Source organism: Micromesistius poutassou (assembly GCF_964030765.1).
Source record: "Micromesistius poutassou genome assembly, chromosome: 19".
Classification (NCBI taxonomy): Eukaryota; Metazoa; Chordata; class Actinopteri; order Gadiformes; family Gadidae; genus Micromesistius; species Micromesistius poutassou.
In genome coordinates this window covers 12,208,791-12,220,675 of record NC_140289.1, presented here as the reverse complement: position 1 = coordinate 12,220,675, position 11,885 = coordinate 12,208,791, and the positions used below count along the sequence as shown (strand labels likewise).

General features: G+C 44.8%; 3 protein-coding genes across 3 annotated transcripts; 2 read left to right on the top strand and 1 right to left on the bottom strand.

Annotated features, from left to right (window-relative positions):
• Positions 1-686: 686 nt before the first annotated feature.
• Positions 687-2,945, bottom strand: ppil6 (peptidylprolyl isomerase (cyclophilin)-like 6; the record flags this gene model as incomplete). The annotated part of the gene is made up of 8 exons (XM_084484199.1): positions 687-798; positions 935-1,070; positions 1,164-1,223; positions 1,343-1,490; positions 1,635-1,697; positions 1,952-2,140; positions 2,628-2,723; positions 2,850-2,945. The coding sequence occupies 8 exons, from the start codon at positions 2,943-2,945 to the stop codon at positions 687-689; spliced, it is 900 nt and encodes a 299-aa protein (XP_084340325.1).
• A 198-nt stretch (positions 2,946-3,143) lies between these two features.
• On the top strand, positions 3,144-9,206 carry gen1 (GEN1 Holliday junction 5' flap endonuclease; the record flags this gene model as incomplete). Its single annotated transcript, XM_084483717.1, has 13 exons — positions 3,144-3,315; positions 3,431-3,644; positions 3,862-4,038; positions 4,247-4,357; positions 4,447-4,520; positions 4,619-4,704; positions 5,006-5,156; positions 5,747-5,783; positions 5,874-5,954; positions 6,071-6,201; positions 6,304-6,365; positions 7,030-7,179; positions 7,855-9,206. Exons 1-13 carry the CDS (start codon positions 3,155-3,157, stop codon positions 9,204-9,206), a joined length of 2,787 nt encoding a protein of 928 aa, XP_084339843.1. The 5' UTR covers positions 3,144-3,154.
• A 1,114-nt stretch (positions 9,207-10,320) lies between these two features.
• Positions 10,321-10,776, top strand: msgn1 (mesogenin 1; the record flags this gene model as incomplete). The annotated part of the gene is made up of 1 exon (XM_084484129.1): positions 10,321-10,776. The coding sequence occupies one exon, from the start codon at positions 10,321-10,323 to the stop codon at positions 10,774-10,776; it is 456 nt and encodes a 151-aa protein (XP_084340255.1).
• Between the last annotated feature and the right edge of the window lie 1,109 nt (positions 10,777-11,885).

Genomic DNA, 11,885 nt, shown 5'->3' with positions numbered 1-11,885 from the left:
ATGTGTCTCAAGAGGTAGAGCGGGTTGGCTGGTAACCGGAAGGTTGCCGGTTCGATCCCCGGCTCCTCCTAGCGGAGTGTCGTGGTGTCCCTGAGCAAGACGCTTCACCTGACTGCTCCTGACGAGCTGGCGGTCGCCTTACATTCACCCATTCATATGTGGATGAATGTTAGGCAATATTGCACAGCGCTTTGAGTGGCCACAGGTTATAAATGCAGTCCATTTACCATTTCCCTGGGAGAGGTGAACAGAAATGTTGCCAATTGCATTATTCCGCTGTGGCAGATGAAAGTGTTGGATCATTTATGCATGACGCATCCCAATCTTAATGTACTGCTGCACATTTGCAATTCCTGACCTGGGTATGGTAGTCATTTGGCCCAGGTATTGACGTCCTCCTCTGGGTGGAATACAAGAAATAGCACTGAGGAGCTTATGACCAGCTACTATTAAACCTATCTAGACTGCAGCAGTATTTTTTCTGCTCCATGATCAAACCAAATATACACATTTGGTATATACAAATCATGGAAAGACACACATAATACCCACATCTCAATTTTTTTTTTATTCTGATAATGAATCAACATGGTAGACTAACCAAGTTTTACAAAGTTGGTGCAAAGAAAGAAAAAATAAGAAAAGTAAGTTAGTAAGTAAGTAAAAGTAAGTAAAAGTAAGAGTCATCATGGCTCAAATACTCCACAATCCGCCACTCTACAGTCCTGCTTGGGTCTTTCGTTATATGTAGGGACTTCTTCAAGTTTCTTCAGGACATCTGTGCCTTCAACCAGTTGACTGGAATGAAATTGTACAAGTACTTCATTTTAGAGTTTTGGAAACAGAAACACATGAATTATTTTGAATGAAAATCTGAAAAATCTGCTACGATGTAGAAGACAAACATCTGATCAAATAAATAAGTGGCACAGACCCAAAGGCAACATAACTCTTGTCCATCCAATGTGCTGGTTGCATAGTGATGTAGAACTGGGATCTGTTGCTATGGGGACCCTGATTGGCCATCCCGAGAATGCCTCGTTTATTATGGGAAATCGCAAAGCTCTCATCTAGAGCCAGAGAATACAGATTATTACTTGATTTACTTCATTGAACATCTCCAACCACATAAGTAAATAACATAATAAGGTTTATGGATATACCTTCAAAATATGGACCATAGATCGACTCCCCTTGGTCTCCTTTTCCAGCTGGTGAAATATCTAAAATATATATATATATATAAATCATTTAATTATTAGTGGAGGGGGTCAATATAAATGCTAAAGATACACAGCATTTTTACAATGTTAACACTGTTTCATGAAGCTGACAGCCATACCTCCCCCCTGTATCCAGCCATTGGGTACGACCCGATGGAACAGAGAGCCCCTATAGCCCAGCATGAGGCCCCCCTGTGACAGCCCCAGTTCCCCTGTACACAGAGCCTGGAAGTTTCTACATGTCTTTGGACACACATCGGAGAAGAGCTGGGAAGAAAAGAGTGTGACACTGACACAATCAATAATTAATCAATAATTAACACAATTAATTTTTTAGATTTCCCCATCTCGCAACTATTGGGTACTATATAGATGTTAGAATACATTTTGGATGTCATGCTATTCACTTACCTCAAACACTAGCCTCCCAATTCGTTCACTGCAGATGTCGATATCCATGAAGACAAATTTATGCTATAGGGAAACAAAAGAGACTAAACTGACTGAACTTTAGGCCTGCTAACCAAAAATAAATGTAAATGTAAGTAAAGGAATATGACCATCCCACTACATGCTTTATTGGCAACAGTTCTCCCCTCAATATATATATATATATATATATATATATATATGCTTCCCAGAGAGTAGTGGGTGAATACAAGAAATTCTGTATTCTGTCTGATTTGAAATGCACTCCTCCCGACATATAGGGGCTATAGTGTACTTGCCCCTGTGCTGTTGAGGTGTTTCCAGTAGTGGTCTTTAGCTATGGCCAGAACAAGTGCATGTGGCCTGGTGAAAGTAAAGTTCCACTGTGTCTCAGCCCAGGTGCAAAGGTCTGTTTCATCACCAAGGAGTTTTCCATTTAGAAAGCACATCAGGTTTTTGGAGAAGTTCCACATCTCACCACGCAGTTCCTTAAGTGAGAGGTGTTAGATGACTCATATGGTCTGATTTAGCATTGCAGTGTTCAATCAAATGACAGCAGAAATGTTAAAGACACAGCAAGCACACAGCAGCCATTTCAACTGAGACTGCACGTCGACTGTGAACCTATCAGCTATAAGAACGGCTGCAGTCTCTTTGATTATTTATTTAAAGGTGACATATTATACCACCAGGGCTGGGGTATCCAGCACACATCTAGGTGGACATGCCCAATTGTGATGTCAGAAGAGGTAGATTTTCAAAACGGCTTGTAAATGCTAATCACGTTCACACCTGGTAAAGGTAAAATAAAGGTAACATATTATGTTACCTTTAATTGAACATTTCTCATTCAATACTAATTTCAGATGGTGTTATATATATGGCCACTATGAGACATTGTGCAAAGCCTTGATGGCCGTGGACAGCGGCTACAGTCCAACTCAATCAGTAGATGTAAAAGAATCATCAACATACCATTTTCCTATTGCAGAGGTACTCATGCCATTCACATTCAAGAAATGGGTGAATGGTTGGATCCAGAAACGTCCCGGGGAATCTCTGTTTTAATCCCTGTTATATTGTCGCAGATCAAATCAATTACTAATATCAAATATTATATATATTTATATATGTGTATATACAGTATATATGATATCAAATGCATGATGAAAGCTTGGTAGAAACAATGTCACTTACTTCAGCGACACCTTTGGCGATATGGAAACTCGGTTCTTTAACCAATCCACATATTTCTAAGTATGATTGTAAAGGAGTAGCTGGAGTGTTCGCCATGAGGACACACCAGGTGTTGTTGTTTACTTTGTGGAGAAACGTCGACGCATGTAAACAACGCCGTATCCATAGCAACGAATGTATCCGGGCGCCGTAAGATGACGCGTACTTTAGGCGCGACACTTTGAAAAACAGACTGGATTTGGATGTGATTGATAGTCCGACGCGTTTTGTCGTTTAAATTGGCTGCCAAAAACATTCACATTGAAATGGGTGTGCATGATCTGTGGTCTACAATTGGGCCGATTAGAGAATCCGTGCCGTTATACAGCTTAACTGGGAAGACTTTAGCCGTGGACCTCAGCCTGTGGGTCTGCGAGGCGCAGCACGTCCAGGCTATGATGGGGAGAGTCACCAAGCCTTATCTAAGGTCATACCTGCTGATGGCAGACTGTTTTCTTAACACATTTATAGTACAAGGATATCTGGCATATTATAGTCTCAAAATGGTCGCATAACACTGTTAACAACTCTGATGTGTACAGGAATTTATTCTTTAGAGTCTCGTCCCTCACACTCATGGGGATCAAGCTGGTCTTCGTCATGGAAGGTGAAGCCCCGAAGCTGAAGGCAGAAACCATGAGCAAGAGGACCGAGAGCCGCTTCGGAGGGGTCAAAAAGGCTCCTTCAAAATCAACAAAGACCACAACAACAATCAAAAACACCGGTAGAGGGCGCTTTATGGCCGTGCTCCGAGAGGTCAGTGCACTGATCAGTAGGATGGACAATGTATAGAATATCTATTATATATAAAATAATAATACATCATATAATAATATTGGACTCAAGTACAGTAAAGTTGCTGTTTTGCCGCACATGTCTGCCCCCCTGTCTCATGTCCCCCACCCTGTCTCCTGTCTCCTGTCTCCTGTCCCCCACCCTGTCTCCTGTCTTCTGTGTGCCACCCTGTCTGCAGTGTGCAGACATGCTGGACTGTCTGGGTGTTCCGTGGGTGACTGCAGCAGGGGAGGCTGAGGCCATGTGTGCCTACCTGGACTCTCAGGGACTGGTAGACGGCTGTATCACCAACGATGGAGACGCCTTCTTGTATGGAGCAAAGACCGTTTATAGAAATTTCAACACGACCACTAAGGCAAGCTAATGAATATAAGGGTTCATGTTCCTTGTCAAAAAATTTTTTTTCCTGAGGTCATACCGTTATAACATAGGAGGTATTATAGGAAACACACTGGTGTCGCTCCTTACAGTAATTATCAGCAGCACAAACACTTTTGTATATTTTAGTAGTTATACCAATCTCCTGCATATGACAATTAAAGAGCCTTTTGTGTTTATTCAAGGACCCGCTGGTAGACTGTTACCGCACATCTCGAGTACAATCTGAACTGAATCTGTCCAGAGAGAATCTGGTGGGTCTTGCCATCCTTCTAGGATGTGACTACATTCCTAAGGTATGGAATAATATGGATACACATGACGACAGACGACTACCAGATAGAAATGAATTATTGTATTTTAATTTGTATTGCTATTTTTTAAGGGCATTCCCGGAGTTGGTAAAGAACACGTTTTGAAGCTTCTTCAGACGTTGAAAGGACAAACACTTCTACAAAGGTAATATATACATATACCTTGAAGTAAAAGTCACCAAAGGAACCAATCCAATACAGATTTTTTTTATTTTTACAATTTGTCTTAAATTACTCCTTCAGGTTTCACCAATGGCAGGAGGAGGGTCCCTGCGTACCAGTGGGGGCTACAAAGAAGGTTCCCCATTGCAAATTATGTCTCCATCCTGGTGGGTATAGCCCTGCCCCATAGGTTCTGATATGGGAGGGATGGAATGGGATGCGGGAGGGGGCCTCAGGGGGTTGGTTAACAGGAGTTAATGCTGTCACCCGCAAGCCCAAAAAGAATGATTGAAGAGATTCACCAGTCATATCTATTTCTAAAATATGTACAATATAAATAATCTTATAATAATAATAATAATAATAATCAATTGTATATATATCGTGCTGCCCTGTATTCGTCCACTACCTTTAATTTTTAATTCTGATTGTTTCATTATAAATCTTCTGTTTCTCCTTCCTCCTCAGGGTCCGCCAAGGCCCATGAGCGAAGCGGCTGCCTGCTGTGCCACAGCCATCAGTTCTGCCAGCCGCAGGACTATGACTACCAGTGCCCATGTGACTGGCACAGTACCCAGCACACACAGCAGGCCAGCTCCTTCGAAGCTGGCATCAAAAAGCAAGTCCCTCTGCAAGTCTCACCTGTTATGACAAAGCTACTGCAGCTAATGCATGCTACGCTACATATAGGCACTTTTCAAAGAGGTGTCATCATAGGATAAAGAGAGACGTTGTTCATTATGGGTGGGACAGGGCTTGTCCATCGTGACGTCACATCTCAATGACAGCATTTCAGAAGATAGGGACGTAAGAATGCCATTGATAGTAATGGTGTTTTGGTTGTTGTTTTAGTAATTAATAGTGAAAGTATTTGTCATTGTGGGGACAAATTGTTGTGCTTGAAACAAGGCAGGCATGGCAAAGCTTTTTATTAGCCCATGTTACGATATATTTACGTTTTCACCTCTCGAGGCATCAAAAAGTATCGCCAATAGAAAATCCTGAGATGCATTCTGATGTACAAGCCCTATAGCTAGGACACGAGTAGTACACTTATTTTCACTTCTGTAGTCTTCTACCCGTGCCTCGGCACATAAAAAGAGAAGGCCCATAATTTAGTTTATTGTATTGTATGAAAAGTCTGCATGGATTGATAAACATGCCCTAAACTTACTTACTTATTTCTGTCTTATTATTTTATATTTTTAGGAAAACACTGGCAAGTGAACATTTCCCCTTTACAAAGGTACAGCTTAATTAAGTTTCTCATCTTGTCACGTTGGAATCCATGCATATTTCAGGTTTGAAGTATATTCACCAATATTCACCTTTGCAGATCATAGAGGAATTTCTTATCTCCAAGGATAAGCCTGTGTCAAAGTTCAGGTGGGCGAAGCCAAATATGTTGCCAATGCAGGTACATTTTTAATGTCTTTCAACTCTGTTATGAAATGTATTCCGTGCAATTGAGCCGGTGGGGTATTGTTCATCGTGGATCCACAGGGGGACAAATGCGTCTCTATTTATTTTTAGAAATTGGCCCTTCAGAAGATGGAGTGGCCGAAGCACTACACCAGTGAGAAGGTGCTAGTGCTGATGACCTACGCTGACCTCATGAACAGAATATGCCGGAAAGAGGCGTCGTCACAAATCAAACCCCTTCGGTACGTATTATAAAATAATTTGGGGAAATATTTTAGATCGGACCAACACTAACTGCATCATTTTTATTTGTGTGTTTGTTTCTGTGTTTTTGTTTGTGACAGAATATTGAAACCAAGAGTGAGGAATGGAGTGGCCTGTTTGGAAATAGTCTGGAGCACACCAGGTCTGTGTGTTCTTGTTAGTCATCACTTCATTGTGAACATTATCTTTCATAAACAACAACACAAATTTCAGCTTTGACATCTGTCGAGATGTCAAAGCTTAAATTTGTTGTTGATCTTCAATTCAGACATCAAATCATTGAAAAATAAATCCTCTACCGATCTCCAGGGAAGTGACATCATCTCTACAGCTTAGCCCACCCAAGCTGGAGGGAAGGGGGGTGTTGGGGTGGGGAGGGATTTGGGGTCTTGTCTGTGACTGGTTATGAGTTGGGGTTCAGGGAGGACCTCGGAGGTGTCAAATCAGTCACAACACCCGCTAGGTGCTAAACCTGTTTCCTCCTGAGCCTTGGAAAACTTATGAACAAGGACATGCAACATGACAGGCCTGTGAAACCCCACCTGTCGTACTGTGTCAATAGAGAATAAATACAAAGGCTTATGCTAAAAATATGTTGAATTTGCTGTGTTTTCCCCTCTCTAAAGTTAAGAATAAGTGTGTGCGTGTGTGAGAGATGGTGGGGGCAGACCAGGCCGTCGCCTGCTGCCTTTTAGCAGAAAAATAAAACCTGGCAACATTCCTCAAGTGTTCCTCGCGTCTCCTGTAGAGAAGTTAGCAACTCTCTGATAACATATTTGTTGGCGTCCCTCCTCCGCCCACAACAGAGCACTATGCCTTTCCCGAGGACGACCCCATGGAGGGCCGGGGCGAGGTGAGGACGTTGGAAGAGGAGGCTCTGTTCTCCCGGGCCTACCCAGACGTGGTGGAGCGCTACCGGGCAGACAAGGCTCTGGCAGAGGAGGACAAGACCAAGAGTAAGAGCCCCCCTGGTCCTTACTATTATGGGAGGATCTTTGGTATATTTCAACATGATCTAAAATACATTTTTAGATGCATTTATTAACCATTTATAAACCACAACATGAATAACATTGTTGCTATGAAAATCATATATATTTTTAAGCAGTCCTCAACACATGCATAGACCCTCCTTGCTATCCGACCGAGGACTTCCCCGAGAGCCTTCCTCTAAAGTGTCCACATCAAAGGCACCTAACGTGTTGTGCTAGCTTGCAAAAAAGCAGCTCTTTGACACCTGTAAATGCTAAGTTTGGCAGCTATTCTGCTTCACACCGAAGTCTTTTGATGCACCAGAGGTGTCTGTCTCACAGTTCTGGCCAAGCTACTCGTATGGCCCTTTACTCAGCGGCTGTAGAGCTCCAAGTATTCCCTAATCTGTTCGAAAATCCCTTATAATAATCCCTTAAATCTGCGCCACTAACTAAAGAATAAATTGAGCCATTGTAGATAAATTTCACTCTGGTATTTATTCTCTAAGTCATGGTACATATACATAAACGCAACACATAAACAACAAAAAAAATGTGTCAAAAAATTCAAAAAAGGTTCATCATGCAGGTTTAAATATTTGAAGAATTAGTATTGTGGACACATTCATGACCGTTATTCATTTGTCTTTGTTTCTTTAGAGAAGAAAGTAAAGAGTAAGAAGGAGAAGACCACCACCGACGCGTGCGACGGGCTCACAGACCTGCTGGCCCACATGACCCTGCAGGGCTCCGCGGCCTTGAACCCGGACGCGCGTCAACAGTCGGCCCCAGCGGCTCCTCCGCTGACCGCGCCGACTGCACCTGAACACGGCCCGGGAACCGCTTGTGTTGACGTGCCGGCGCCCCGATCCCAACAACCCAAACACCCCGAACCCGGAAAAGACCGCTGCCCTCCTCACTGCGTCGAATCGGCCTCGCCTCTCGCGTCGCGTCCCGCCGCCGCCGCCGCCGCCGCCTCGCCCTCGGTCTCCGCCATCGTCGACCTGCTGCACCTGAGTGACGTCGACTGGGACGGCTCTTTCACGTCCTCCCCGCGCGCCAGCCCCGCTCCCAGCGCCTCGGCGACGGAGCCCCGGGTGGCTCCGGAGGCCGGCGGCAGTGGGGTGGAGAAGAGCCTCCCGGATCCGGCGCCCGGATCCGGGCCGGTGCTTCCCAGGCCCGCTCCGGAGGTGGGCTACATGGAGAGACCCTTGAGGGAGAGGCTCCTCATGCGAAACATGGCCGTAGCAGGCCAGACAAAGGCCGCTGAGGACCCGGTGACAAAGCGTCTCGTCTACCAGTCCCAGAGCCTACATGGCGTGGCCCCTGTTAAAGCTGCGACTAACATCCAGCTGTCAGATCAGCATTACGCGGTGGGTGGAAATAAAACAAGTAAATGTAGTCAAAGTAGCACAAATAAGGCGTCTCAGGGCCGTCACGTTTCAGAAGGATGCGCGCCGGCCTCGGCACAAGGTCACAGCAAGGGCACGAACGGCGGGAGCGGTGCTCAAAAGCCTCGGACTCACTCAGACTCGGTCAGAGCGGCCTTATCTTCAGCGTCCATCGTTCCCCGCCAGCGTCACTTTGACCCGGTCACCCTAGGTAACGGAGACAGGAAGCCACTGCCTCAGGGCGCCAAGAGGAGCGTGTGCACTGCCGCGTGCTCCTCCAGCGAGGACAGCGGCACCGAGAACCGACCCGCGGGAGCCCAGAGGAGGGCCAAGTCCAAGTCGCTCAGACACGTGAGGCTCAAACCTGCTTCTAAAGCTACAAAGAGTCACAAGTCCCCCGGCTCGTCTTCCTCAGGCTCCACGTCGCAGGCCGCCCAGCGAGCCGCAGCCTCTCCAGAGTGCTATAGTGACGGCCTTCCAGAGACCAGTCAAAACCAGGACGTGTTCGTCGCATGTGCACCAGCCTCCCCTGTGACTGTCCTGGACAGCGACGACTCTCTGTCCGGCAGTGAGAGCCCACTGCCACTCGCTGAGAGGCTCAGGCTCAAATATCTGATGTGAAGGCAATTGTGTTATCTTTGTCCCAGAATAACATCAGTGTCGATTGTGTACTTACATATATTATTAGTATTATGTTGTGTTATATAAACGTTTTATCAGTTCACAGTATAACTATCACTCTTTATACTGTTTTAAGCTTCTTTATAATCAGTCGAAAGGTTGGAAAAGAAACATGACTAAATGTGTGATAATCATGATTGTATTAAAGACATGCGCACCTCGTGTTAATATCTTTTTTTGACATTTTCTCACACTAAAAGTGTAAACATTGAAAATGTTAAAACTGGCATGAGTTTCAAACATTATTTCGGTGGTGTGTGTATATTTGACGAGGCTAGTGGGTAGAAACCCTGCCGTTTATCATGGCCTGACAATGGAGACGCGGCAGCCACCGACCCGTCAGCAGTCGGTTTTCTCTGAATTCTGGGGTTTTACAAGCGTTGGAGCTCCTTGATCATTAGTGATGCGTTGCACACCTATGGAGACATGAAAGGTCTGGCAGGTTAGTGTGTCTAGTGGGAACCCGGTGACAGCTGCATCCTGCGTCTCTGGTGCGTAAAAACATCCCATTCGTCGCCCCCCCCCCCCCCCCCCACACACACACACACACACAATTCTAAGCACAAATGGATTAAAGTTTTGGTTTGGAGGGTGTCTGTCAATTAATCTAATGGTTAAAGAATACTTTTTTTTAAAATTTAACTTTAACTAGTCTGCAGACACACGTCGCACGACCCGTCGACCCAGGTCGGAGAGGTGTTAAACTCCAGGGGTAACAGAGTCCTTTGGTTCCTTCATTAGACCATCACATCACACTGAGAATTGTCCTCACGCCAACTAGGGCAGGCTTTTCCCTCAAAGGGGAATCTAATTATTTGTGTTTCTATTACACATTATCCGTCTATTTGGCCTTATTCACACCCAGGTGACAACGAGAGAGGTTCTTGTTTTAGCACTTGAGTTTCTTTGAACTCGTCGCCTAACCTGTGAGCTCATAAACCCCCGGAGATCCTCTTCAGTATATACAGCCAGCAGCGCTCTGCGGATCGACTCTTTTTTTGGTCTGAGGTCGACTGCGGCTCCACAGAATCCAGTAGTTCAGGACCTTTCGGATATGGACTGTCTGACCGACATGGAAGTCGTTTCTGCCAAAATCCTCGCAGAATGGGACTGGAAGAAAGAAGCGAGCGCGTTTGGAGACGAACAGGACTCACTGGAGTCCAACTCGCTGGGGTCCTCCTTCGACTCCATATGCTCCTCTCCCGAGGTGTCCTCGACCTCCAGCGGACATCAGGACTACCAGGACCTGTCGTTCAGCTTCAAAAGTCGGAGCAAGGATCCATGCGCGACGCAACGGCAGACCAAACACAAGATGTCGACCAAAAGACGCATGAAGGCCAGCGAGAGGGAGAAGATGCGGATGAGGAGCCTCGCAGAGGCTCTGCACGAACTCCGGGAGTACCTTCCACCTGACTACAGCAAGAGCGGACAGCCTCTGACCAAAATACAGACCCTGAAATACACCATTGAATACATCAACCAACTGGAAGACCTTCTGAACCATGCGTAACTGATGGACACATAGGCCTACGCATTACCCTGTTCAAATATTTTTTTTATTTTTCTCTTTAGATATTGAAACGCGATTATAATTTAAAATGTTGGTGTTTTATAATATGTTCCCCTTGTACATATTTCCTAGTGTGCAGTAATTAAATTATGTATTTTGTCCTTATTAGGCTAATTAATTGACCCATTTGTTTTAAATTGGGCGCTGAAAGCCATTGTAGGATAGGACATGATTGTCCAAGTAGCCTACCGAAGATACAAAGAAAACAATTGAAAATGAAATCATTTGAAATGTATTGTGCCTGTCTGACTTGGTGACTTTCAATTTAGAATTGACAGTAGGCTATTCATTTAAAATAAATTCAGTGGAACGGGTTCAATTTGATGTCTCATTTTGGAAAACTTCAGCAGCAATCAATATAATAATCTAAAGACTAGTTTACAACGTTTAACACATAACGTTACACCTCGAACATAGGCCTACCCATAAATGATAAAGGACTATAGCTATAGGCCTACTTTTATAGGCCTATATCTACCTAGGCTACGTGGTACAATAACGTTTATTTGAAGATGTAATGTAACCCCTGCATTCTTGTTGTAAAAATTCGCCTAACGTAACAACTGCCATTGGGTTTGTGATTTGGCATGTCACCGTGACAACGATCAATTAGGCCTGGGGGCCTCTACGAATGGGACTCTGAAAAAATGGGGCATCTCGCCCGGGGTCGGGGTTACGTCCATGCGTCTCATCTCTCATGCGGGTTCTCGTTGGCGACGGTGCAGCGCGCACAGGCAGGCACAGAGCCAGCGACAGGCTCTCTGAGATTGTCTCTGAACCTGTGTGTGTGTGTGTGTGCGCACACGTGTCTGCGCTTGTACGTTTGAGAGTAGGCTACAAAGCCCTACCTTTTAAGTTGAACTGAGTTGTACTGTTTACTTTTATTTGGTTTTCTTTTGATGAATTTCTGGCAATCTGGGATTGGTCTTTTATTGATTAATAAAATGTTTTCAACCATGATTTAAATGGTTTGCTCTTCATGTGCAACAACAGTATTATTTTACACCTGAACACAATGAATGCAAATTTTCAAACCTTAACACCTCAGT